This window comes from Echinops telfairi, unplaced genomic scaffold (assembly GCF_000313985.2).
Source record: "Echinops telfairi isolate 266 unplaced genomic scaffold, ASM31398v2 ScPeMD7_7458;HRSCAF=8496, whole genome shotgun sequence".
NCBI classification, from domain to species: domain Eukaryota; kingdom Metazoa; phylum Chordata; class Mammalia; order Afrosoricida; family Tenrecidae; genus Echinops; species Echinops telfairi.
This window is the reverse complement of record NW_022111358.1, coordinates 31,175,760-31,202,577: the sequence shown is the minus strand read 5'-3', so window position 1 is coordinate 31,202,577 and position 26,818 is coordinate 31,175,760. Positions and strand designations below refer to the sequence as shown.

Here is a 26,818-nt window from a genome sequence, read left to right as displayed (position 1 = left end):
TATGCACCCGCTTTGTCTTCAGTGATCATGTCGGGAAGGTGAGCATCATGGAATGCCAGGTTAATAGAACAAGTAAGTGTTCTTGCGTTGAGGGAAAGCCTAAGTGGTGGTCCAATGTCCATCTGCTACTTTTTTTTAATACTTTTATTGGGGGCTCTTACACCTCTTATCACAATCCATACAGTCCTCCAGTGTGTCAAGCACATTTGCACATATGGCACCATCATCATTTTCAAAGCATTCTCTTCCCACTTGAGCCCCTGATATCCGCTCCCCGTTTCTTCCCCCTCCCTCCCCCTGCCTGCCCTCCTTCACGAACCCTTGATAAGTTATAGATTATTCTTCCATTCTTACATCGTTCTCCGTTGCCCCTCGCCCACTTTCCCATTATTTCTCCCTCTGGGAGGGGACTCTAGGTTGATCCTTGTCATCTGCTACCTTAATACTAAACCTATAAATATATGCACATAGATCTAATTCCCCATCGCCATATATAAATACATTTACTTATGTACATGCCTGTATGTAGACCTCTAGAAATGCCCTTTGCCTCCTAGTTCTTTCCTCTATTTCTTGAGACCATCTATTGTGAGGTTCCCCACCCTGGCAATGTATGGGAGAAGCCGACCCCCCAGTGCTAGGGGTTCTGGCAGACAAAGGAAAGGGGGGCGTGGACTGACTAACTGTGTGCCGTCTAGTGTGGTCAAGGCCGTGCCCCCCTTTTCCTTCTGCAACCAAACACACCCTGGGTACGGAGACCGGAGAGAACCAGCTGGAGGCAGCTTGGCCTGCTGAGTGCCCCCTGTGGGGTCCTCCAGGCTGGAGGGGCTGTGCTGGGTGGGACCCATGGAAGAGTGTGTGCTGCTCAGGGGGCAAGGTGGGCCAAACATAGGAGACCTGCCTTCCTGCTTCCCCTCTTGGGCTGGAGTGGCCAAGGGAAAGGAAAGGCCTCTGGGGGCTTTCCCTCAGCCCCGTAGCCCTTCACCATGGACCCTGCGTGCTCTGGCGGGGCTGCTGCTGAACTGTCCTGAAGCCACCTCTGGCCCCTGCTTGATACTGCGGTGAGGACTGTCCCTTGGCCAAGGGGACAGGCGCTTGTCCCAGAGGCACAGTTGGTGACTTCCTTGCCTTGGGATTTTAGAGGAAAATCATGTGGTTCCAGGCACACATTGCTTTGTTGGGCTCTGTTTGGGGACACTTTGAAGATGTGGCATTTTCTTTTTAACGTTTTATCGGGGGCTCTTACAACTTTTATAACAATCCATACATCAATTGTTTTTTTTGTTTTTGTCTTTTTTTTAAACATTTTATTAGGGGCTCATACAACTGTTATCCCAATCCATACACACATCAATTGTGTAAAGCGTATTTGTACATCATTTCTCAAAACATTTTCTCTCCATTTAAACCCCCGACATTAGGTCCTCATTTTTCCCCTCCCTCCCCGCTCCCCCCTCCCACATGAGTCCTTGATAGTTTATAAATGGGTATTTTGTCATATCTTGCCCTGTCCGACTTCTCCCTTCATCCACTTTTCGGTTGTCTGTCCCCCAGGGAGGAGGTCACACACAGTTCCATGTAATCGGTTCCCCCATACATCAATTGTATCAAGCATATTTATACATATGTTGCCATCATTCTTTCCTAGACATTTACTTTCTATTGAGCCCTTGGTATCAGCTCCTCCGCCCCTCTGCGACTCCTTGATGAATTATAAATTACTATTATTTTCACATCTTACCCTTCCCCCATGGTTTCTGTTGTCTGTCAATATGACATTTTTTTAAACGACGGAAGTTCTGCGGCTGCATCGGGCCAGCCTGGGGCCGTGTTACCCGCAGCAGTTTTCTCCCTTTGTGCCTCAGGTCATTTCCACAGTATTTCCCACGTTTTCATAATGCCGTTGGTTGCACACGGAATTGACTGTAGCGTAACATTAGCATAACTCTCACATGCACTGGGAAACTGGTGGCGGGGGTGGAGAGAGAATCACGTGACTCGCTTTGCTGTGATACCCAGTTTATTGCGGAGGCCTGGACGGGGACGTCTCACAAGTTCTTGGAGGGCTGCTGGCCCCAGGTTGCCGTTCCAGACACGAAGGGTCTGAGTTTCCCATGGAGCCTCAGTGGTCAGCTAAGGCTGGAGGTGCCCTTAGCAGGGCAGGCAGGTGCAGCAGCCCCCTGGGGGCCTATGCTGTCAGCCTCCCTGGCTGGTTTTCCAGCTCCTCCCAGTAGGGGGAGATGCTGTCTTCCCTGGGTCTGGGAACTTCACTGGAGGCTCTTGAGAAGCCAGGCTTAGGATGGCTGGGGGTGGGGCTGGAGGAGGGCTTCACCCTGAGGCCCCCCATTTCCCTAAGGGTTCTGGAGCTGACTTTCCCCACTGTGGGGCTCTGGGCACCCCTGGTGAGGGAGGCAGTCGGTCTCCACAAAGCCCTTCCTCTTCCAGAAACCCAGGGTCTGTCATTCCCAGAGCACAGGGTGGTATCTGGGCTGGGGCTGCCAGTGCCCGGTGCTTGGCAGGAGCCTAGAAGCCGCGTGTGCTGTGGGGCCCTGAGGAAGTCAAATGAAACCGTGGCGGTAGCCTGAGCAGGTGGTGTCCCTTTCCCTTGGCAGACACCCCGCCAAGAGCTCCTGGAACCCCAGGAAGGAAGGAAGGAGATGGGCACAAAGCAGAGGCTGGGCCAGGGGGGGGATGCTGGGAATGGTTAGGCCGCGGGACCTGGGCGTCCTGGCCCTGAACACCTTCCACCCTCAGTGCCACAGGGCCTTGGTATATAGAGCAGCCAGGCTGGGGAAGGCAGGGTGCGCTCGGCGGCCCCTCAGGTTCCCTTAGCTCTTCATGTGCGGGAGTGCTTCCATGGGTCAAGTTCCCACTGGGGATCATCAGGACCCTAAGCCATGGGCACATTTCTGGAGGGAAACAGAAGGGGACTGGCCCCAGAGCTGACCAGCCAGGAAGAGGTGGGTCTGGGTGAGCCAGAGAGTTACATGGCCAGCAGCGGGCACTCTCGCCCTGCTTGTGCACCTCTGTGCTGAGCTCTGGGACATCATCTGGCCATCCCCACCGTCCCAGGGGCCAGGCAGAGGCCTTCAATGGGGCCATCCGTTGCCCCTAGGGAGACTTCTGGGTCTCCAGCATCTCTTCAAGCAAAAGTGGCCTGGAGGGTTGAGGCTCCTTTCTTTTTCCGGAACCGATCATTTCTGCACGTTCCCCCGGAGCTAGACCATTGACAGGGCTTCCCGCTGCTGGACTTGGGCCAGCCAGCTTGAAGGAGCAGCCCTGGGAGCAGGGGCCTTTGCCTGCCCTGTCGCTGCCCAGAGGCGAGGGCAAGAGTGAGGGCCAGGCATGCAAGCCAGTCTGGGTGGCGGCTGGGTTTCTTATCCCCCGCGTGGGAGGCAGACAAGCATCATGACAACACCTGCCTGCCCAGCTCCCTCCGCACTTTCTCTCCTGCCCTTTCCCAGGAGGGAGGGCGGGCATCTGCTCCCTCCCTGCTGGGTGACCAGAGAAACTGGGGCATGGGCGTGGGACAGGGCCAGGAACCTCCGTGCACTACCTCCAAGCCCCGGGCTCTACCTCAGAGCCCCTGGGGAAGACAGCCAGCCAGCCCCGAGGAGGAGAAAGTGGGTCAGTGCTGATGTGGGCCAGCGGTCTGGGAAGTGGACCCGTGTCCCCTACCCCCCATGCCTCTGTGCTCAGCACAGACTGAGAGCTACCCCGCATACTTCTTTCCCGCCCCATCATTCCAAAGGGATGGAAGACTTGGGATGGTTAGAGGAGGCAGGGGGAAGATGCCAACTTAGGTTTCCCCAGTTTTCTTCCAAACGGGAGGGTTCAGCCAACACCCACACTGGCGATGTTGACAGGATGGTGGGGCTCGTAGGACGGGAGGCTGGCACCCAATCTTCGGTTTAGGGTGGGATGCCCCTGGGCTAGCCCTTGACTTTGTACTGTGGGCCAAGCAGTGTTGGCTCGAGGAAAGGGCCCTCGTCCAGCCTGATGGGTCCAGCAAAGGAAGCTTGGGGAGAGTCCTTAGAGTCAGCTTGGGGCTCTCGCTCTTGCTTTAGATTCAGAGGGAAAGGACCAGGTCATTGCCATCCGGGGAGGTTGGTGCTGGCGTAGACAAAGGGTCAGCCCTAGGGCTTATGGGATGAGACGCGGACCACGGGGAGGGACCGAGATGAGGCCTGGGGAGGATCTTACAGCATCGCCGAGTCTCAGGAGAAGAAAAAAACACCGCTGTCCTCAGCCCAGATTCTCTCCCTCGTTCCCCCGGAGGATTCTGGGAACTGCAAGGAGGATTTTGCTGGGCTGTGTCTGACACTTCACTTCCCACTTCATGCTGTTACTGGAAGTGGTAACTGTGCCAGGAGCTGCCCTGATCCGATCCCCTCATTCTGGCTGCTTCTGCCTGCCCAGGCTGCCAGTACCCCTGTCTTCCCCAAGCAGGGAGTGCCTCTCTCCTTGACTTCTGGCCGCCCCAGGTTCTGGGGGCTCAGCTTCTGAGCCACGATAGCTGGTCAATTCCCTCTCCTCCAGAACAGGGCTTCCCAGTCAGGCTCTTCTGTGCCTGAGGCAGGCAGAGAGAGCCAGGACAGGGCTAGCCAGCCCTTCCGGTTGCTCTTGGCAGGAGTGGGTGGAGTCCTGGGCAGGGAGGGACCGCTGCCCCTGGCTTTCTGTGTTCTCTTGAGTCGGCTGCCCATCACCCAGCTGTGGGGACCTTGGCCTCCCTCTTGAGAGGAGCCGGTTGGCCAGGAGGAGGTTGAGGCTGGGTCTGGGGCATGGGTGGTGAATAGGGCCCCCAGCCCTCCTACCCTGAGATGTCTGCCAGCGGCCAGCCCTGCCCCTCTCACTCTTTCTTGCCAGTCTTCTCTGCCTGAGAAACTGAGGCTTCAGACTGCTGTTTAGTTCCTGGTCCAGCACCCACCTTTGCCTCCTGCCTGGTACATACACACCTACCTGCCAGCCTATCCGTGTGCATCAGAGGGCAGCAGGCTCACAGCACTCCCTGACTGGCAGAAGCCTGCTGGGAAGATGGGCTCCCGTGCCCTTGGTTGGCCAGCCCCTCCTGGGCTCCCGTGAGGTCATCCAGTCCAGGGAGAGGACAGGTGTCCCTGGCTGCATGCCTGGAGTAGGGGGCAAGGAGGGGCCGGGAAGGGGCTCAGAAATAGCAACTGTGACATCAGGAAGGGGGGGGAGGGGGATACAGACCCAGGAATAACCGGGCTATTAAAAGGCTCCAGTGAAGTCAGGGGCCAAGTGCGATCTCTGCTCCAGTGAGAGGCATAGCTCTAGCAGGAGAGGTGCTCACGGCACCTCGCCTGCCCACCGCTCCTGGGCAGTGGGGCTGGAGCAGGGGCTGCTCGGGGACGAGGCCGGTGGCTGTGGGGAGGGCCTGCATGCTGGTGCCGCGCCACTCTTCCATGCTTGCAGGGACTCCAACCTCAAGTCTGTTCCTGCGTGGGTGTCGGGTCCTCGTGCCTGCTCAGGGGACCCCTGGGGCAGATCCGTGCGCCCTTTGCGTAGAGGACAACGGGCTGTGTACCAGTCTGTGCCTCCCTTTCCCTCTGCCCCCTGAGCGAGGCCGCCGGGCAGACCAACTGAGCCACGGGGTGCTCTTCACAAGGCGCCGCCTTGCCTTGCCTGGGAAGCCCGCCCTCCCTGTGCTTTGAGAATGGTCCCCTTCCCAGCTCAGGACCGATGGAGGCCTGCCCCGGAAGAGTTTCTCTGTCGGCTGGAAGGAAGCCGAGCACCTCTGGGAGACACGGACTGGGTTGGGGAGGCTGGCCTGCCGCTTGTCTTCGCGCCTCAGGGGTCTCCCTGCTGGTAGCGGGTGCAGGGTGGCAGAAGCTCACCAGGGGCCCATCTGGCTAGGTGGTAAGGGTTTTAGGGAAGGTGCAAGGTTAGGCCAGGTGGCCCGGTCTGCCACTCACTCCCGCCCTCCCCGGTGTTGTTCCCTTACTTACTCTGGGCAGCCTGAGGGGAGGGAAGGCAGGATGGAAGCTGGCCTGTTGGTCTCTGGTCCTGCCTTTGCCAAGAGCAGCGGCCAGAGCTGTTCTGAGACCCAGGGACCTGGGGCTTGTGCCTGTCCCCGGCCCAGCCCCTGGCCATCCAGTGCCTGTGGCCTTGGCTCTGAAGGCAGGCCCTCCCCTTCCCATCCCCCTCGCTGGGCGCTTCCTCCTGGGGAGGAACGCGCCTCCCCCTCCCCCTCCCCCATGGGGCCTCCGCCAGGCCAGGAGCCCTGGCAGCCGGCCGGCGGCTCCCTGAGCATGCTCCACCTATTTATAGACAAGGCCCTCCCCCAACTGCTATTTCAGTCTCCTGCCAGCTGCCGGCGGCTCATTCGGGAAGGAGGAGCAGGGAGTCGGGCCCAGAGCTGTCACCCAGCTTGGGGAGGGAACACAGAGCCCGCCTGCCCGGCAGGCCGAGCCCTCCTGCCTGTCCCCAGTGCTGTGACTCCACAGCCCAGGCAGCAAGGGGACAGCGCGGTGGGGAGCTCAGCCTGCAACTCGAGCCTCCGGCTCCTCCCGCCGCTGCTGCCATAGGGAGCAAGCGGGCCGGCGGATGAGGCGCCTCCCCACTCCTCGGATCCCAGCAGCCGTGGCCTGAGGGGATCCCCCTGAGCAGGGAGGATCCCCCGCCCCACCTCCCCTGGCCGACCAACTTCCCACTGGCTGGCTCCCGCCTCAGGCGGCCCCCTCCCTGGCATGCTGCTGGTGCCCAAGGCCCAGGGGCTGGTGGAGATGCTGCAGACCATCTATGAGACGGAGTCCTGTTTCTCAGCAGACGGAATAGCAGGCCGGGAGCCATCCTTGGAAATCCTGCCGCGGACCGCTCTCCACAGCATCCCCGTGGCCGGTAAGTACCTGCCTGCCCACCCCTCCACCACCTGCTCTCTGCTGACCACCCTCCCTGGCTCCGAGCCCAGGGCCCAAGCTCCTGGCTCTTAGCCGTGCCCAGACGGGGGCCCTCCTTCCAGTGTGGTGGTAGACACCTGAGGTTTGGGGAGGGAGGGGGCACTTCCTGGTCCAGAGCCTCTGCTCCCACCACGCCCCCCTGCCACACTCTGCGTGTCTCCGACCTGCAGGGAACAGCCTCCCTGGTGTGGGCCTGGGGTTACTAGAGCATCCTGGCCTACTTGGCACTGTGGTCAGAGGGGAGGAAGTGGGTCAGGAACCTGCCTCCAGGCTGCCCATGCCCCAAGCTTGGGCAGGAGAAGCAGCTGTAGCTGGGGTGCCCCCAAGAATAAAGGCTCCCCCCAAGCCCCTCCTGCTGGGTACCGGGGGGAGGGGGGGCAGAGGATCAAGTACAGCCACTTTCACAAGCCCCCTGTCAGAGGGCTCCCTGCACCGAGTAGGAGAAGGCTCCACGTAGTCGTGGTTGAATTGGACCAAGGGTTGGCCGCTGGGACGCTGGGGGCCCTTGGCCGCCTTAGCCTCCCCCCCACCCCCGGTTTATCAGTGTATTCCCATCTACTGAGGAGAGGTACCTCTGCCCCTGAAAGGCTTGTGAAGCCCCTCAGCCTTGCCACCTTTTCAGCAGGAAGGTGGGGTCCCCCAGAGCTGGGCCACTCCCCTCCCCCCTACAGGAACCTGTTGGCAGCATCAGGCCTTCCTGGCACAGCTTTCCCACCAGGCCGGCACCACAAGATGCTTCCTCCAGGGAGGGACCCGCTGGACTTGTGCCTGCTCAACCCCTCCTGGCAGTAGGCTGGCACTCGTGTGGGTGTGGGAGTGTGTGTGTGTGTGTGTGTGTGTGTGTGTGTAGCCCTTGCCTCTGGGTATGTGGGTGTGGGTCCCAGGCCTCAAATTAGAAGAGAGAGCTGCATGTCTCTGTGGGTAGCTGCTAGTTGGCTCTGAGATGACCAGGGGTAAGGCTGTTGCTGGATCGGGCATGTTCTCGGGTCAGAGATCACAGGTGTGGGCGAGAATGGGAAGACCCTTGAAAGGAGCCTGCGTCTGCCTCTGTGGGGACGCCCCTGCAGTCTCCTGGTGTAGAGGCATGATGAGGGCTGGCCCTGTACACTTCCCTTGGATGGGGGCATGTCCCTTCTGGGAGGGGATTTAAACCTTGGGCTGGTCATTACTCCTGCCTGCCTGTGTCTTAGCGCCATGTGGTCCTTTGGAGAGCATAGCCCTGGGCTATACGGAGCCCGGGAGCTGTCCTGTCCTGAGAGGCAGATGCTGCAGTGGTCTGCTCGGCCTCTTCTCTCCCGTCTCTGAGCAGCAGTAGGCACTTGGCCTTAATTTCCCTCCTCAGCCTATTTGCTCACCTTTTCAGGTTAGGCCCTAGAAGCTTTGCAAGTTAGGACACCCCCACCTCCCCCACCCCCCCCTCCCTCATCTTCCCAGCCTGCCAACCCATCCCCAGACCCCCACAGCCAGCCCTCTCCAGGCCCCTGTCCTCTCCTGGAGCTGCCTGGTCTCCGAGAGAGGTGGTATGGTCCATGTTGGCAGGAGGGAGGTGTGAGTCACCCCGGCAGCTCGGGGACAGCGCTAAGAATGTTCCCCCTGCACAGCTCTGGTGCTGTGACTGTGACGTGGCTAGGGACAGATATAGGCCTGGAGCTCGGCTGCGTTGTTGTTTTTTTTTTGGACTCTGGAATGTAAACAGATGTTTCAAATAGAAACGCTTTAACCTTTGGGTTAAAAAAAAACACCCAGCACCCCAGATAAACAACACGTCCATCCGTGAGGGCCCGGCAGCCTGGTGTTTCCCTCCCCCCACCTCCCCTCCCCATCTCTTGATCCCTCTCCAGACAGGATGCAAGAGCCTGAAGCTGAAGGAGCAGGTGTCCAGAGATGCCTCCCTGGGTGGTATCCAGTACAAGTCTCCCCAGCCCGGGGGACCTGGGGCAAGGGGCTCCCCAGGGTGTGGGTGCCAGCCTGAGTCTCTGGAGCTCTATGTATGGGGTGTCCCTTGCTCTTTGGGCTGTCTCGTGCACTGCTATCTTTCTAGACCCTAACACCGTGCCTGGTACATGGGTGAATGAAGGATGGCACGAGGCGGCTGGTGGCCAAGCCGATGGCAGGATTCCTGGGTTCTATTCTGGGGCTTGGCGCTCTGGTGAATAGCCCATTATGGTGTGATGCCCCAGCGGGTGAGCCAGAGCCTTAGCCAGTCTGAGGAAGGAGACAGATGGCAGCTTCTAGTGGTGATCAGAGGTCATCATTGACAGGGGCAAGGGACGGGGGTCGTTTCTGTGTAACCCCCCTCCAGCGTCCCAATGGACATCGAGCGGGGCTGGCACCAGCCAACCAGGGCCGCCTTGTGGGGCCTGGGAACTCCGCCTCCTCTCTTGTGGGATCCCCACGGACCTGACCCAGGGCTCTGGAAGCCCTGCCCTCCACTCTGTGGGCTCTAGATTCCCCCCCTCGTCCTGGCCTGGGTCAGGCTGCTGCTTGGACGATGAGCAGGGTGTTATGGGAAGACACAGAGGGGCGGTCCGTTTCCCTGTTGGAGGGGGTGTGGCCCTGCTTGTGCCAGGAAGGGATGCTATGGGTGTCGGGAAATGCCGTGGAGGTCAGGAACCTGCCTCCAGGCTGCCCATGCCCCAGGCTTGGGCAGGAGAAGCAGCTGTAGCTGGGGTGCCCCCAAGAATAAAGGCTCCCCCCAAGCCCCTCCTGCTGTTTCCCCTGGACTGTCTCAGTCCTGGTCCAGACCAGTCAGCGCTTGGCTATGTGGAGGTGTGGGACTGCGGGAAGGTAGGGGGTGGGGCCAGAGTCCCGGCTGTTTTCCTCCGGAAGGTAAGCGTAGCCATCGCTCACAATGAGAAGACTCAGTGAGGTTAAGGAACCTACGGAACACTGGACCGTGCCGGTCTCCACTGGCCCGCGCCAGAGCTCTTTCTGCGCAACTTTTTGAAGGGCCCTTTCTTCCAGGTGGCCACAGCACCATGTCAGGGGGCATGGCTTGGCAGCTGGCGTGTGGGCTCAGTTGCCCCTTCAGACGGGGGCCCTTGGGCAGTGTGCAACCTCACGTGCAACCTCTACAAGCAAAGTCTGTGCTTCTAGAGAAAAGGGCTCAGCCTTTGGTTCCTAAGGGGGTGCTTTGTTGTCTAAGGAGCCCCGGTGGTGTAGTAGTGGCTATGTGTGGGGCTGCTAGCAGCAAGGTCAGCAGTTTGAAGTCACCAGCTGCTCTACAAGGGGCAGAGGAGGCTTTCTACTCCTGTACAGAGTTTTACAGTCTAGGAAACCCACAGGGGCAGTTCTATCCTGTCCTGCAGGGCCTTCAGAATGGACTCATTGGCAGGGAGCTTCAGTGTTGATTTTTGTTTTGTTTTCTATCTGTCCTTGGGACTCCGTGGCTTACAAGGATTCTTCCCTTGGGGGCAGGGGCCCAGGAACAACTAAGTGCCCCCTCCCACACAGGCAGCCTCCCTCTGCCCCCAGCCCCTCCCGCCTCATCCCCTCTTCTTGTTTGTGAGGCCCTCAGCTGTCCCTTCTCTACTGCACAGCTGCCAGATAGGAAATCAGATTAACCGTGTCCACACACACAGCTGTAACAGCTGCCGGGGCTGACAGCAGAAGGCAGCCGGGGGACGCTATGGGGCAGTGGTTCCCACGCACTCTGTTGTCTCAGAATGCATTCAAGTGCACATCCCCAGGCTGGGCTTTCATAGGTCTGCCCAGGAACTCGCATTTTTAATCTGTGGTTCTGGTGTGAGTGCCCTCAGACTGCGTGGAGCTCACTATATGAACAAGGATTAGGGGGCCCAGCAGCCGGCTGGTGGGTGTCCCCAGCAATGCTGGGAGACTCATCCCACTGCAGACCAGAGCCCAGCAGCCTGGCAGACTGGAGAGGATGTTTTGAGATGCTTGGGAGCAGGTGTCCAAATCCCAGCTGGGGCGGGGGATTATGGCCAGAAGCCAGGTGGGCAGGGTGCCCTGCTGAGTTCTCAGGTCTGGGTTGTGCTCTGGGGCCCCTGCTGTGTCCCACCCATCCCCCCCAGGTGTGGAGCAAACCGTCCCAGCAACAGCTGCCAGCGCTGAATGGTTAATGTGCCATTTAATTGCCTGTAACTTTGTGCCCAAGTCTTTTCTGGAAATGGCTGGGCCTGCAGAAGGGAGTCTGCTTCTCCAGATAGCATTCCAAGACCAGCAACAAAGTTTGCTTTCATCTATGACTGACGCTTGATGCTTCCTCCCGGCCCCTCCGTGCCCTCAGCTTGGTCCTTAGAGCCAGTAGGCCACGAGGCCCAGCCCTCTTCCCTGTATTCCGTGGCTCTGGGGAGGCCAACCAAGTGCCCTTGTCTGGACTCTGGATGCTTAAGACAGAGCTTTGGCTTGGCATCCCGGCTCTCAGTCACTGCCAGGCAGCCCTCGGGGTCGGTCTCCCTTCTGGTTTTCAGTAAGGGACAGAGGCGGAGCCAGGGACCTGGGACTAAGCCCTGGCTTTCTAAGCGACCTTGGAGAAATCTCGTCCCCTCTTTGACCTTACTTCTGCGTTGACATTCATTGTGCTGGCTCCTGAAGGCAGTCTCCCAGCCCTCTGACCTCTTGCTGGGAGATGGAGTCGCACCAAGGGAAGAGGCCTTACGTGCAGTGGGGCATAGTGAGGTTAGGCGCCGAGCTGGAATTTCTGACTGCTTGAGCCAGAAGCCCTGAGAGCAGGGACCCACACTTAAACGCGTGCCTGTGCCCAGGAAGGCGTTTGAGGGGCAGAGGGATCTGCAGGTTGAGCCACTGCAGAATAGGTAGTGGCCTTTCTCTCGGGGAGCCCAGCAGGTGGGATGGTGTGAGGGGTGCCCGTGTAGGGAGGAAGGCGATTCCCGAGACGCAGGAACTGAGGCACAGCTGCTGGCGCTTTGTCCCATTTTGCTTGACCACCGAGTGGCCTTAGAACCGTCTGAAACACGATCCCAAGGCCTCAGTCTGGCAGGGGTCTGAACCTGGCACCCGCAGAGGACACCCAAGCCATCCGTGAACTTGGCGCCACGTCATTCTCAGTGCTTTGTGCATTCTAGAAACATCTTTCAGAGAAGCAGTCTGTAGGCTTCGCTGAACTGCCAAAGTGAGGCCCAGGACGCCAAAAATGCGAGCAGAGCCCTGTGGCAGGGAGCCCTTCCGTACAGGCAGAACCCTCCCTGCCGCCCTGCTAGGGACGTCTGGTTTACGCACAACCAGGAGTCAGGTTAAAGCCAATGCTATTAAAACCCCAAGTATCTACGAGTGGGCTTCAAAGACTTTGTGGAAAACGGGATGAAGAGATACTGGAATGGCTGGGAAGAGCAAATGGAGGGTGCTTTGCGGCCCTGAGTCGGAATGCGATCGTCACGGTTCCTGCATTACTATTGCGCTGAAGATGCTTTAAGCGTATCTGGAGGTGTAGCTGAATTTTCCCGTATAGAAGAGTAGGCTACCTGCTCTGTGGTCCTATGGACATTTGATGCCGGGTACTAGCCTCACTGTTCCGATTTACGTACATCAGGCTTAAAGACAAATTTAGGAATGGAACGCGCCGTAATCCAGGGACTGCCTGTAATTCAAGGATCCAGCACGTTGTTAATAATAGCCCTGACTCACATCTCTTGAGATCTTACTGGGCCCCGGGCCAAGCGCCTCTGCATGGAATCTCTCTCTTGAGCCCAGCAACTTTGGGAGGCAGGTCCTATGATTACTCCCATTACACAGAAGCCTGAACACACGCAGGTTGGTGCTCGCCCGCCCGGAGCCCTGGCTCTTCACCCTGAGGTGGGGTGTGCACATTGCACAGTGAGCCTTACCCCGCCTGCACGTGTGACCGTATTTGAATTGTGGCAGAACCTGCTGAGCCTCAGTTGAACCTGGCTCGGCTCGTCAGAGCCCAGAATAGATCCTGGGAAAGCCTTCTTGGAGGGATCATGGCATGCGTCATCGGCCAAGGTGTTTGCAGTGCGCTGCTCCAGCCCGGTCCGAACTCCCAGTGTGGGGAGGGACAAGAGCCTTTATCCGTTCTGCAGAAGGACAAAAACACACCCATGGCTATGGAGCCAGTTTCCACTCATGGTGACCCAGCGTAGACTTGCTCCTTAGACTAAGTCCATATGGGGTCAGACAGCCTCATCTGTGGGGCGGGGAGGTTGGAACCACCGACCTAGGAGTTAATAGCCCTATGCTTACCTTAACTCGCTGTACTACCTGGGCTCCCCACAGAGGGGCCCCAAACCCAAACCAAACCCAGTGTCTCTTGAGTCGGAATCGGCAAGCCCCGTCTGTGTAGGGTCCCCATGGCTGTAAGGCTTCCCCGAGCAGACAGCTTCGGCTTTCCCCTGTGGAGCAGCTGGTGGGTTTGAACCATCAACTCCACAGTTAGCTGTCCAGTGCTTCCCCTCCAGCTGCAGTGAACACTCCCCACCCTGGTAAGGGAGTGCTGGGTGAAAGGGGCTGCCCGCCAAGGGGCCCGTTAGCTAGGGCTGGTGGCCGGAACCCCTCCCAGCTGCCCACGTTTGTGGGCATCAGCACACCTACCCGGGTCTACACCCCTCCTCCTTGCGACTTTGTTTGTGGCATCTCCCACATCTTGAGTTTCCTCATCTGAGTCAGGAGGTGGTTGAAGTAGGTGATCCCCTTCCCCACTTTACTTTGTTTTTTTTATTGAGGCAGCTCCTCAAGTCCAGGGATTACCTGTGGAGGCCTCGTTTTGGCCTACGTAGACATTCCTAACCGCTAATTTGGCCCCTGCTGCCGCCTCTTTCCCTAGGCTTCCGTGGTTCGTGGCCCCTGGGAGCTGCCTTTTTAGAGCCTGGGTCTAAACTGTTCTCATCTGGGGTCCTCCCACTCTGCCTCCCCTCCCTCCGGGGCTGCTTAGGGAGGACTGTCCTCGAGTCTAACCACTACTGTGACAGAAATGCCACAAGCAGGCGACTTCAACACTTAGACGTGCTTCCTCCCAGTTGAGGAGGTGAGGGGTCTGAATTGAGGGTGCCCGCTCTTTCGAGGGGGCTGGGGCCTCCTCTCCCTGTGGGCTCCAGGCAGACGGTCCTTGTGCCTTGCTTCCGTGGGGGGCTTCATGTGCCTGGCCTCTGTCCCCCCCTTCTCTGCTCTCTTCCGTGCCCTAATCCATCCAGTCTCTGTACATCGCCAAGGTGATGGGCTCAAAACGCACCCTACATGGATGCGGTCTCTTAGCCGAACCAGAGAAACCTCATTCCCCAATGGGATTGCAACTGAGGGCTTGGAGGGAGCCGGGCGGCCCAATGGTGAAAGGACAGCTGCCAACCGAGAGCAAAGTCAGTGGTTCGAACCCATTAGCCGGTCCTCAGGAGGAAATACTGACAGTTTTGGAAACCCTATGGGGCAGGTCTACTCTGCCCTAAGGGGCTGGAATTGACGTGGGGCATTGGGTTGGTTTTGGGTTATGCGGTTCCTGTTAGGTGCCAGAGTTGGTTCCGACTCACAGCGACCTTGTGCACAACCAAGTGAGACCCTTGCCGGTCCTGCGCCCGCCTCACAGTTGTTCCTGTGCCTGAGCCCATTGCTGCAGCCACTGGGTCAGTGCACCTTGTCCAGGGCCTTCCTTTGGCTGCTCCTCCACTGTACCGAGCATGACGTCCTTCTCCGGGGCTGGTCTCTCCTGGCAACATGTCCGAAGTACGTGAGACAAAGGCTCACCGTCCTTGCCCCTAAGGAGCACTCTGGCTGTACTTCTTCCCAGACAAATCTATCTGTCCTTTCAGTAGTCCGTGTACTTCCAATATTCTTCATTGTAGGGGTTAACATTTCCAACACATACAGGGGCTTCAAAAAGCTTCTTGGGAAACTGGCGTTAAAAGATAATGGAATCTTGGGGGGACCGACTCAATCTGTGGCAGGAAGTAAGAGACCGTATCCCGCCGGCCAGGGTTTGGGGCACGGGGTTCAGGATTGTGGACAACATCTCCAGGGGGAGGTGGGGGCTGAAGTGTGTCCAGAGCAGGGGGCAGGTTAGGTCTTGCCGGGGACTCTAACTTGGTTTGTTTCACCCCCAAGTCACTGCAGCAGCCTGCTCCTCATATCCCAGACAGCCCTGCCTGCTGATAACAGTGTCCCTTTGCTGGGATGGTCACTGCAGCTGAGGGTGTGCTGGCTGGTAGCCCCGGAGGTCGCCTGTCAGTACCCTTGCCATCTGCTCGCAGGAACCAGGCTGCCCTTTGTCCATCTTTCTCAGAAGCCTCCTGATGGGGACCTTGGAGGTAGGGCCAGCTAGGTGGAAAGGAAGTGCCATTAAGGTGTCCCCACTGCCCCTTTGTGCGCAGGTGCAGGCTAGTGAGCCAGAGCCTGGAGTGAGACTGTGGGGGCTGGGAGCATGAAGCCCCCTCCCAGCTTCCTGGCAGAGCTCTCCCATGGAGATAGTGGTGGGCAGCCCGTTAGAAGGCCAGGGGCTAGGAGGAGTGGCCCGAGCCTCTCTGGCCCCTGCAGGGGTGGATGTGGCAGCGCTTTGTTGTCTCCTCAGCCCCACACCTTGGCCTCCCTCATGAGCACTTTCTCTGCCTCTTAGGGCATGCCTGGCCGCCCACCGCTTACCACCACCGGGTCCCCAGGGGGGCGGGGATGACTGCGCCCATCCTCCACTCCTTCCTAGCCAGAGACCCTCCAACTTCCTGAGGTCCCCGCCGCGAGCACCACCACCACTCCCCGCTCCAGGTGCTTGGTTCTGATGGCAGCTGCTTCCACCTGCCAGGTGCACACCATGCTGACCCTGGCACAGCTCCCAAGCAGGTGCCAGGCCGGCCAGGATCCACCGACTAAGGAGAGGCAGGAGCTGTCCAGTGTCCCTCTTGCTGCTCTTCCCCAAGCCCAGCCACCCTGCATGACCCCCTCCTGCCTTTGGGGGCCTGGTTGTTCCTGCCAGACCCTGGGAGCCCTGCAGATTAGTATTCTCCCCTCATCACCTGCCCGTACTTCCTGCTGGCAAGGAGCCGCGGTGGAGCCCGCCACCAGCCCTAGCACCTGCATACCAATGGGCTGGGGCTCCCACTGCAGCGCAGGGCCCAGCAGCTCAGCTGCGGATACATTGGTGACTGTGGCGGTGGTAGCGGCCGAAGTGGCAGATCCTTGTCTCCCGAGTCTGCAGGGCTCCTGCTGGGGAAGCCACCCTACCTGTGATGGGCCCAGCCTGAGGCAGGGTGATCTGCTGAGGCCAGGACTGCTCCGACCCCTGGGGCTCTGGGCAGGCAGGTACCGGTGCCCTTAGCTGTGGCCCTGCTGGGAGCCCGGCTGGTGGAGGGATCAGAGTGCCCTGGGCTACACTGGCTTTTCCTGGGAACAGTCTTCCTGTCCTCTGGGGGTCCTGTGAGTGCTGCCGGGCTGGGGAGACCCGAGGCTGCCTGCCCAGACTCCTGGTTGCCACCTGGCTTTGTTCCCGGGCTTGGGGCCAGCCACTTCCAGAAAGACCCTCTGCAGTTCCCCAGGGCCCTTCTCCCTGCTGCAGGGGCAGGACCTGGGTGGGGAGGGAAAGTGACTGAGTGAGTGACCACATGCGTCCCCTCCTGCAGATGTGGCTCTGGCCTCGTGGCCGCAGAGTCCTCAGTGTGGCTGGCGGGTGAGCCACAGAGGAATGTGCCTGGCAGTGCTGTGGGGAGCCCACAGGACCTTATACCTTCTCCCCTCCCCATTCCCGGGCCCCCAGAGGCTACATGTAGGTGTGGGGGTGGTGGGGCTTTGACCTTGGAAAGCCCCCTTTTGGACCTGCTCCCCTGGGAGACCTAGGCCCACAGAACGAGCCTTTCTAACTCAGTGCTCAGCCTTCCCTGTTGGGCCATCCTGGTCCTGGGCTAGGCCCATGCTGGGGGCCGGGGGGTGGCAGCCCTTTGCCTCAGGAGAGCCATCCCAGTCCCCTGTGGCTGCCCTGGGCCAGAGCAACGGAAGTGAGGGCTTTCTTTGGAGAAAGAACTGGAAAAGGAACAAGATGGGGCCAGTCCTGCCTCTTTCATTTCCTCCTTCCTGCTGACGGCAATCCGCTTTGCGGGGTGTGGGCTGGGCTTGGGGCTGCCTGCTGGCGGGGTGTTTGCCCAGTTGTCCTGGCAACCACAGGCAGTGGTAGGAAGTGACACTCAGTGGCCAGACTACAGTGTACAGGAATCAGGAGGTCAAGACCCAGCCTTCCCATAAGCCATTAGAACCTTCTGCCACTCCCTCCTGCAGCCCCTGTGCCCATTGTCCACAGTGGGGTGGGATCTGGACCCCAGGCCTTGCCCCTACCCCCACCCCCTGCAGGCTCCTGCCACTTCCCCACAGATTCCCCACGGAGCTTCAAGGGCTCCTGGCACTGGAGTTCTTAGAGCTCCAGCCCTCCCCTCTGCCATCACCCTTCTTCCTGTCTGATTCCTTTCCTTTCCTGTCTCCTCCCACCTCCTCCCTTTCGCCTGCCCGCCCATTCCCTCATCCCCCCCACCCCCCAGGCGCAGCTGCTGTTTGGCTCACTCTATATATAGCGGCGTTTTCAGGGTAATTACAATAAAACTGTTGAAAGGAGATAATCCAGCAAAGGAAGCGAGTCTGATTCCCAGCCTCCCTCCTGGCCCTGGCTTGGTGCTGTCCTGAACCCCTTTCCCTGAGGCCTCCCGCTCCCACCCGCCCCTCTTCCGCAGAGGGACCCTGCTCCATCTGCCCCAGCTGGGTAGCGGGGAGAGGACAGGGGAGAGGGTCAGGTGGGGATCTCCAGGCCTCCAGGGGCCTGGCCCTCAGCTGCTTCCCGGGTGTGGCCAACTTCTGTGCCCATCACCCTGCTCGGGCGGACCTCTGTAGATGTGGTGCCCAGGTGGGCAAGGAGACCGGCGGCTGGAGAGACATTCTGCCTGGGGTGACCGGGGGTGGGGTGGACGGGCACAGCGTGCTTGTGCTTGGTGCAGTGGCTGTCACTCAGTTGTATAAATGAAACACGGGACAGATCGTGTGCTACGTTGCTACAGTTTGTTAAAAAGCAGAACTCTGCCGTCTGTCTTTGGCCAAGTGATGGAAACGTCTGTGTCGTCCTGTTACGCGGGGTGTGTGTGTGTGTGTGTGTGTGTGTGATCGTACTAGCTTCCTGGGTTAATGATGAGCTGTCAGTGAGGCATTCATAGAAAATGCCGGCCGTGGTGTCACTTCACAGTGACAATAATGACCACGTGTTGAGTCCTCCCTCTCCCCCAGCAAGCCCCGTGGAAGCCCTCACAGGGCCGTGCAGGCTGTAGTTTTCCCGGCGTCCTGCCTGGTAGCCTCCTGGGCCCCAGGCTGGCCTGGCCCACTGACCCATCCTGTCTCCTTGCCCCACAGTGGAGGTGAAGCCGGTGCTGCCCACAGCCATGCCCAGCTCCATGGGGGGCGGCAGTGGAGGCAGCTCCAGCCCCGTGGAGCTGCGGGGGGCTCTGGGGGTCCCCCTGGACCCTGCGCTGCGGGAACAGCAACTCCAGCAGGAGCTGTTGGCCCTCAAGCAGCAGCAGCAGCTGCAGAAGCAGCTCCTGTTCGCCGAGTTCCAGAAGCAGCATGACCACCTGACACGGCAGCACGAGGTCCAGCTGCAGAAGCACCTCAAGGTGAGCGAGGGGGCGGGGAGCGCTGCCCGACCTCCGCCCCAGTCCCCGCCCGGCCCCGCTTGCCCACCACCACCCCTGCCTGTGCTGCGCCCCTGCAGCAGCAGCAGGAGATGCTGGCGGCCAAGAGGCAGCGGGAGCGGGAGCAGCAGCGGCAGGAGGAGTTGGAGAAGCAGCGGCTGGAGCAGCAGCTGCTCATCCTTCGGAACAAGGAGAAGAGCAAAGAAAGTAAGGCCTGGGGGGCCCCTGGGCCCCTGTCCCACCCCGCCCCACCCCGGCCCGGCCCAGAGCCCCCCAGGTCAGCTGTGCCCTGCCCCCCAGGTGCCATCGCCAGCACGGAGGTGAAGCTGAGGCTCCAGGAATTCCTCCTGTCGAAGTCCAAGGAGCCCACTCCGGGCGGCCTCAACCATTCCCTCCCGCAGCACCCCAAATGCTGGTAATGCTCCTGGGGCCTGCTACCACGTGCCTCAGTCTCCCCTAAGGGATGCGACAGCCACCCTTGGTTTCTCTCGCTCCTCTCCCCGAAGATCCATGTCCTGTCCCTACCTAGAGTTGGGAGGAGTCCCCGGGTGGCTCGGAAGGTTAAGCGCTCCACTGCTAACTGAATGATTGGAGGTTCGAAATCTGCCTCTCCTGAGGCACCTCGGAATAAAGGCCTGGCAATCTACTTCTGAAAGGCTACAGCCACCGAAGGGCCCCCGTAGTCCAGCAAGGCCCGTCTGGTGTACTGTGGAGACGCGGTGGGTTTCATGAATGCAGGCTACCGGGCAGCAGCCCCAGCTGCCTGAGTGTTGACCTGGGCTCTTTCCCTGGCCCCCACTCCAGGGGAGCCCACCACGCCTCTTTGGACCAGAGTTCCCCTCCCCAGAGCGGCCCCCCTGGGACGCCCCCTTCCTACAAACTGCCTTTGCTTGGGCCCTATGACAGTCGTGATGACTTCCCCCTCCGAAAAACGGGTGAGTGTCCCCGGGGCCCTCCCTGGACGTGGCTCCTCCCAGATGGAGGTGGGCGGGCAGGGCTGCTGCCTGGAGCTAGCCAGACCCCTGGAGCTACCCCTGCCTTTCCCCTCAGCCTCCGAACCCAACTTGAAAGTACGTTCAAGGCTAAAGCAGAAGGTGGCCGAGCGGAGAAGCAGTCCCCTCCTGCGCCGCAAGGACGGGACTGTCATTAGCACCTTTAAGAAGCGAGCTGTTGAGATCACAGGGGCTGGGCCTGGGGGTAAGGGCTCCTTCTGTCCCTGCTCCGAGGGCCCGGGAGGAGGGGTGGCTCAGAGCAGGCCCAGGTGACAGACAGCTGCTTCTCCCGCAGTGTCCTCAGTGTGTAACAGCGCGCCAGGCTCCGGGCCCAGCTCTCCCAACAGCTCCCATAGCACCATCGCCGAGAACGGCTTTACCGGCTCCGTCCCCAATATCCCCACCGAGGTACGGGTCCAGCTGAGGGCAGGGCGGGTGGGGACCCAGCTGCTCCTTGTCCTCAGAAGACGCAGGTCCTTCCTGTCTTGCTGAGTGTCAAGCAGAGCCCTCTGCCCCAGTGGACGGGCTGGAGTGGCCTTGCCCGCACTCACTGGGCTGCCGGGATGCTTCCCAACAGCGCTGGGAAGGGCCCTGTGTGGGGCTCTGGCTGTAGGTGGGGAGGGTACCTCAACCCCTCCGCGCCAGCTCCTTTGCCCGAGCTCACGCCTGTCTCTCTCGACTGCTCTGCAGATGCTCCCCCAGCACCGGGCCCTCCCTCTGGACAGCTCCCCCAACCAGTTCAGCCTCTACACGTCCCCCTCTCTGCCCAACATCTCCCTAGGGCTGCAGGCCACCGTCACCGTCACCAACTCACACCTCACCGTGAGTTCAGGACTCCCTTCTCCTTCCCTGAGGTTGAAGGCCTGGGTCTTGGCCCCCCCCCAAGGCCCTGAGTGAGCTTAGATGAGCCCTCAGAGCTGGAGGCTGGAAAGAGGCGGCTTGGGGAGTGGGGGGCACTACAGCTTCTCCCTGCCCCCCCTGCCCAGGCCTCCCCGAAGCTGTCGACGCAGCAAGAGGCCGAGAGGCAGGCCCTCCAGTCCCTGCGACAGGGTGGCGCCCTGACGGGCAAGTTCATGAGCACATCCTCCATCCCAGGCTGCCTGCTGGGCGTGGCACTGGAGGGCGACACCAGCCCCCATGGGCACCCCTCCCTGCTGCAGCACGTGCTACTGCTGGAGCAGGCCCGGCAGCAGAGCACCCTCATAGCTGGTGAGTGGCCAGGGGGTCGAGGCGGTGCAAGGCTGAGGGCCAAGGGAGGGGCCTTCCAGGGCCTTTGGAGGGCTCGAGGCAGGACCAGGTGTCAGGAGGCAGCACAGCAGCCAGGGCCATCCCGGCCTGGTACAGGCACAGCTCCCCCCACAGTGAAGGTCCTTCCTCTGGCATGCTACAAACTTCCTTTGAGCACCTGCAGCCTGCCTGGCTTCTGTGCTGGCAGCTCCGCTGCCCCCCAGAACCATGTGGCCCCTGAGAAAGGATGGCACATTTTCGGGAGGCAAAGAAAGCCGAGCTAACAAAAAAGGAAAGAAAGCCGAGCTGTTCGTTCCAATCACACATCACCTGTGTGCACAGTCATTTCAGCGTGGAACGAGCTCTCTGTGAGGTGTTTTCCTTTTTCAGATGCCAAGTTGTGGAAATCCCATGTTTGGCCCGTGGGCACGGTTCAGCTGCTCAGCATGGGGGGGTTGTGGGGTGGGGTAGTTGCTATGGGCCTGACCACTAACTTCAGACTGTCATTCCGGATGAGGAGAGCCTGAGACAAGACCAGTTCAGCGAATGGAGAGGCGAGGCAGGGGAAGCCTGGAGCCTGGAGCCCGGGGCTCCGAGCTGTCCGCCTGGAGTCCTGGGTGGAAGGAGGAGCCTGGGAGCAAGGCGCCCCAGACCCCCTTGAGTGGAGAAGGCATAGGTGTGGCAGGAGGGGCAGAGTCCGGTGGCTGGGAGGAGGGATAGAGGCCTGGCGCTCTGCTGGAGGGTGGTTGACCGAGCCGAGCCCCCCCCCCTTCCCCTCCACTTCACAGTGCCACTCCACGGGCAGTCCCCGCTGGTGACAGGTGAGCGAGTGGCCACCAGCATGCGGGCGCTGGGCAAGCTCCCGCGGCACCGGCCGCTGAGCCGCACTCAGTCCTCGCCACTGCCGCAGAGCCCCCAGGCCCTGCAGCAGCTGGTCATGCAGCAGCAGCACCAGCAGTTCTTGGAGAAGCAGAAACAACAGCAGCTGCAGTTGGGCAAGGTGAGCGCAGAGCCTCAGGGCTTCAGGGCTCGGCCTCGGGGACACCCCCCCACCCGGGGGCCTCAGGGTGGGTCCAGAGCCGGAGGGAGGGGCTACACTAGCTGTAGCCGCCGCCCCCTCCCAGCCACCGTGCCCCGCTCCCCATGCTGCTCGCAGATCCTCACCAAGACCGGAGAGCTGCCTCGGCAGCCCACCACCCACCCCGAGGAGACGGAGGAGGAGCTGACGGAGCAGCAGGAGGCACTACTGGGGGAAGGGGCCCTGGCCGTGCCCCGGGAGGGCTCCACAGAGAGCGAGAGCACCCAGGAGGACCTGGAGGACGAGGAGGGGGACGAGGGGGAGGACTGCATCCGGGTGAAGGATGAGGAGGGCGAGAGTGGCGCGGAGGAGGAGCCCGAGCTGGAAGAGTCTGGTGCCGGCTACAAAAAGGTGCCTGCCCCTCCTGGGCGCGCGCCCCCCCCACCAGGGTGGGAGTTGGCAAGGAGGGGACTCCGGGACTCCCTCCCCTCACCCTTCCCACTGCCCTCCGTGCTGCCCCAGGCGGGAGGAAGGGAGCAAGCTGCTGGTGCCCGTCGTCCCAGTCTGCCGGCCCCCTCCTCCCGTCTGTGACTGCCCCCGCCTGCGCGTGTCCACGTGACTGCCTGCGACTGTGTGTGTCTGCGTGTCTGCCTGCGCAGGGCAGGCTGTGCGTCGGTCCCCGTGTGCGCCTGTGTACACATACGCCCCCACTGCTACTACAGTCAGCCTTGCACACACGCACTCACTAACGCATTCTCTCCATTCATTGCGGACACAGCCCTCTGTCTGGGCCTGACTCACCCCGCCTCCCCCCCCCTGCCCGCCCCCACCCCTCCCAGCCTCTTACCTCAGTGCTACTGGCTTGTGACTCATCACACCTCCATCCTGAGGCCGGGCTGCTGAGGTGGGGGAGGGAGGGGGAGGAGGAGCCGCATGTGGACCCCCGTGGAGGCCCGGAGGGTCCCTGCCCTCACTTCTTCTCAGGCTGAGCCTCATCTGGTGCCTCCTGGCTCCTTCTTCCAGGTGTTCTCAGAGGCAGCGCAGCTGCAGCCGATACAGGTATACCAGGCGCCCCTCAGCCTGGCCACTGTGCCCCACCAGGCCTTGGGCCGCACCCAGTCCTCACCTGCTGCCCCTGGGGGCATGAAGAGCCCCCCAGACCAGCCCACCAAGCACCTCTTTACCACCGGTGAGTCCCATCGGCGCCCGTTGCCCTCCTGCACTGCTAGGCAAGGGTGAGGGGCCCTGCGTGGAACCAGGCCTGTGCGCAGCTTCAATGTGTCCCCTGACGGGACAGCTTAGCTGGCACCTCTCCCTGTGCACTGCAGCACCTGTGGTAGCTGTCTCCCTGCTGGGAGGACCGGCAGCCCCTCAAAAGCATGTTTTGGGCTCCCCTCTCTGTAGTGTCATTCCAGCCCCAGAACCTGCTGGGGGAGGGCCCACCATCTCACCTGGATCCCCCCTTCTCCTTGGAGGTCTGGGATAGAGACTCAGCCACCGTGTGCTGGGACCTGGGGACATTTCCTTCAGGAATGGAGGAGGATGGCTGGGAGGAGGGGACAGTGTCACGGCGGCCACATGGCTGGAGAGCAAAACCACGGAGGGTGTAGAGGGCGGTCTGGTTGGGAGGGGCTGCGGTGAGAAGACTCTTGACAGGCAGTCATGGAGGAAAGGGGCTTCGGGGAGGGATCTCAAAGCTGGAGAGGAGGGGGCAGGTAGACTGTGACCCCAGGCTCAGAGCTCTGTTGGCCGACACACCTGTCTGCCCAGGTGTGGTCTACGACACGTTCATGCTGAAGCACCAGTGCACGTGCGGGAACACACACGTGCACCCGGAACACGCTGGCCGGATCCAGAGCATCTGGTCTCGGCTGCAGGAGACGGGCCTGCTGAGCAAGTGCGAGGTAGGGGTCGCTGCCGCTGCAGCCGCCTATAAGTGACCAGAGTTGGGACCTCCTCCACATCTGGGACCCTGAGCTGCCAGCTGGGGGTCAGGTAGAGGGTCTGGGCATCAGAGAGTGGGACCTGCAGTGACCCTGCTCACCTCTCCCCCCCTCCCCTGCAGCGGGTCCGGGGCCGAAAGGCCACGCTGGACGAGATCCAGACGGTGCACTCTGAGTACCACACCCTGCTCTATGGGACCAGCCCCCTCAACCGGCAGAAGCTGGACAGCAAGAAGCTGCTCGGTGAGCCATGGTGTGGTAGCTGTGCCTGCCTACATGCGGGGCCAGGGGGTGGGAGAGGTGGCTGCCCAGCCCCAGGGGCACAGGTGCAGGCTAGAACAAGACTGGAGCATGCTGGCGACAGGCACACAGGTGACAGGCTCAGACTTAGTGGGGGAGCATGAGTTTGCCCTTCACTCCATATGACCTGCCCCAAAGGTCAAATGTCCCCCCACGGGACAGGGGACAGTGAGCTCCTCACTGCTCTCGCCTGCAGAGGCCTCCCAGTCTGGGCCTTTTGGTGAAGGGTGGGGGCTAACCCCAATGACCTCTGCAGACTTCAAATTGAGGCAACTTTCAGACTAGCTCCCTTCTTTCTTCCCCGCAGGCCCCATCAGCCAGAAGATGTATGCCATGCTGCCTTGTGGGGGCATCGGGGTGAGTGGGGCACCTGCCCATCAGTGGGGGGGTGTGTGTGGGGCAGGCTGCTCCCTGTTTTGGTACTTCCTTCCACCCACCTGGCTCTGGCCTGCTGCCCTCCCCCCCATTCTTGCCCTCCCCCTGCAGGGGGCACGCTGAAGCCTGCTCTCCTGCCCCCGCAGGTGGACAGTGACACCGTGTGGAACGAGATGCACTCCTCCGGGGCCGTGCGCATGGCGGTGGGCTGCTTGGTGGAGCTGGCTTTCAAGGTGGCTGCCGGGGAGCTCCAAGTGAGTGTGGCCTCACGAGCGGAGGCTGGGAGGGCGGGTGGCGGGGTGTACAGGTTTTACCTCAGTGAGCTGGGGAGGGGGTGCCCGCAGGGCCAGCTGGGATGGGTGAGGAGTGAGGGCTATCCCAAGCAGCAGCAGCAGCAGCTTCTGGAGGCCTCTCGGGGGCGTCTCCCGGGCAGGGAGGGTACCTGCCTGTGCCAAGCAGTCTGTTGGATCTGCTTTTCTGCTCTGTGTCCTCCCGCCTGGCTGGGGCGCCTCCCCCTCGGTGGCCATCCTGCCCGCCACCTCTTTAGAATGGGTTTGCTGTCATCCGGCCCCCAGGACACCACGCGGAGGAATCCACAGCCATGTGAGTCCCCCTCCCGGAATTCAACCCCCCTGCGCCCTCTACCGCACATCCTCCCAGCCGCCCGTGACCTCTGCCCCCGGGGCCAAGGTGGCCTAAAGCTGACCTCCCCCCTCTCCCCCCACGCCCCTAGGGGATTTTGCTTCTTCAACTCCGTAGCCATCACAGCGAGGCTCCTGCAGCAGAAGTCGAGCGTTGGCAAGGTCCTCATTGTGGACTGGGTAGGCAGTGGGCTCCTGGAGGCGGGGCTGGGCAGGGCCAGGGAGAGCTGGGAGCTGGGTCAGCCTTCGGAAGCCCTCCCTAGCACGACCTCCAGGGAGCCACCTCTTCCTCAGGCTTGCCCACCGGGGGACCTGGCTTGGTCCCACATCACATTGCCACACACCTTACACACCTCCTGTTGGCCCATCAATCTCCGCTGTAGGGCTCCCTCCTCCCACAGGAGACTCACAAGGGTCCGAGCCATGTGCCCTCTTGGCCCTCACCCTACAGCCTCAGGGATTTCGTACCCTGAATGGTACTGGACACTGGGGGTGGGGGGGTGCTGGCCATGTGCCAGGCCAATTCTCATGGTGGGAATCATGTCTGTGTCTACGGAGGACACCAAGCTTTGGGATGACCAACCTAATGTCACTTAATGGGGGTCATTGGCACTGGGTTTCAGACCAGGCCTTTGGTCCCAAACCTTTTACTTTTGCTGCTTCATGATGTTTCCCTAAACCCTGCCTCTAATGGGGAGGCCAGGCACCCAGCCCTGGGTGCTGGGCAGGCCAAGGACCATCTGCCACAGGGCTGATGCTGCCGTTTGTCAGCTCTTTGTCCCCAAATTGCATGCACATCTGTGTTAAGGTCCTTACTAGTTAATTCGCCAAAACGTTTCCCCCGGATCCTTAAATAAAATTATTCTGGGGGGGGCACTGCCACACTTAACCTGTGCCTCTGTGTGGCACCTGCATGGTGGCCCATTGCAGACCCACAGGCCCAGGCGGGCCACGGCGTAAAAGCAGAGTGCTAAGAGAACTCGCGTGTCCCTGTAGTGGGCGGGTGGGCTGTACCCCTGGGCTCACCATAGGACGGGGGAGTGGGAGTTGAACCTCTAGGTCTGAGCTGTGCCCGTGTCCTCACTGCCCACTGTTCCCACTAGGACATTCACCATGGCAACGGCACCCAGCAGGCGTTCTACAACGACCCCTCAGTGCTCTACATCTCCCTGCACCGCTATGACAACGGGAACTTCTTCCCAGGCAGCGGGGCGCCTGAGGAGGTACAGCCCTGCGCCCCTCCCAGGGCCCCTCGGGGAGGGTATAGAGTAGGGCCAGCAGGGAGCCACAAAGGTCCCTGGTGACTCGGGGCCTGGGGAGCCTGGGCTTCTCTTGGGAGGACCTCTGTTCTAACAGCCCCTACGGGCAGAGCCCAGGTCAGTGAGGACGGGAGGTGGGATTGGGGGAGAGGATGTCTGGGACGCCCCCCGCCCCCCACTCAGGCAGGGAGAATAATCCCCTCCCACCCTGGTGCCAGGTTGGCGGAGGGCCGGGCGTGGGGTACAATGTGAACGTGGCATGGACGGGAGGTGTGGACCCCCCCATCGGAGACGTGGAGTACCTGACGGCCTTCAGGTGGGGGCTGAGGAGGGCGAGCAAGGGAGGGTGGGGAGCCCCTGCCCCGGCCCTGCTGTGGGGGGCAGACGGCACTCAGTTTGGTCTGGGTGGAGGGGGATTGTCTGGGAGGAGAGCAGGTGGCACAGGGCCTTGCCCAGCCCTTGGGCTGGTCATCACAGGCCCCCCATTTGCAGGACAGTGGTGATGCCCATCGCCCACGAGTTCTCCCCGGACGTGGTCCTGGTCTCCGCCGGGTTCGATGCTGTCGAAGG

At 60.9% G+C, this 26,818-nt stretch overlaps 1 protein-coding gene across 1 annotated transcript in view; it reads left to right on the top strand.

Annotated features, from left to right (window-relative positions):
* HDAC5 (histone deacetylase 5) overlaps nt 1-26,818 on the top strand; it is a 32,245-nt gene that overhangs the window by 2,784 nt on the left and 2,643 nt on the right. Inside the window, exons 3-23 of the mRNA XM_045299462.1 lie at nt 6,787-6,858; nt 18,216-18,475; nt 18,574-18,700; nt 18,794-18,908; nt 19,298-19,428; nt 19,544-19,690; nt 19,781-19,893; nt 20,176-20,307; nt 20,472-20,694; nt 21,501-21,712; nt 21,869-22,141; nt 22,754-22,919; nt 23,501-23,634; nt 23,796-23,916; nt 24,281-24,330; nt 24,495-24,602; nt 24,896-24,951; nt 25,082-25,169; nt 26,093-26,212; nt 26,467-26,564; nt 26,741-26,810. Coding sequence (XP_045155397.1) covers nt 6,787-6,858; nt 18,216-18,475; nt 18,574-18,700; nt 18,794-18,908; nt 19,298-19,428; nt 19,544-19,690; nt 19,781-19,893; nt 20,176-20,307; nt 20,472-20,694; nt 21,501-21,712; nt 21,869-22,141; nt 22,754-22,919; nt 23,501-23,634; nt 23,796-23,916; nt 24,281-24,330; nt 24,495-24,602; nt 24,896-24,951; nt 25,082-25,169; nt 26,093-26,212; nt 26,467-26,564; nt 26,741-26,810 — 2,816 coding nt within the window. The remainder of the gene's footprint in view (nt 1-6,786; nt 6,859-18,215; nt 18,476-18,573; nt 18,701-18,793; nt 18,909-19,297; nt 19,429-19,543; nt 19,691-19,780; nt 19,894-20,175; nt 20,308-20,471; nt 20,695-21,500; nt 21,713-21,868; nt 22,142-22,753; nt 22,920-23,500; nt 23,635-23,795; nt 23,917-24,280; nt 24,331-24,494; nt 24,603-24,895; nt 24,952-25,081; nt 25,170-26,092; nt 26,213-26,466; nt 26,565-26,740; nt 26,811-26,818) is intronic.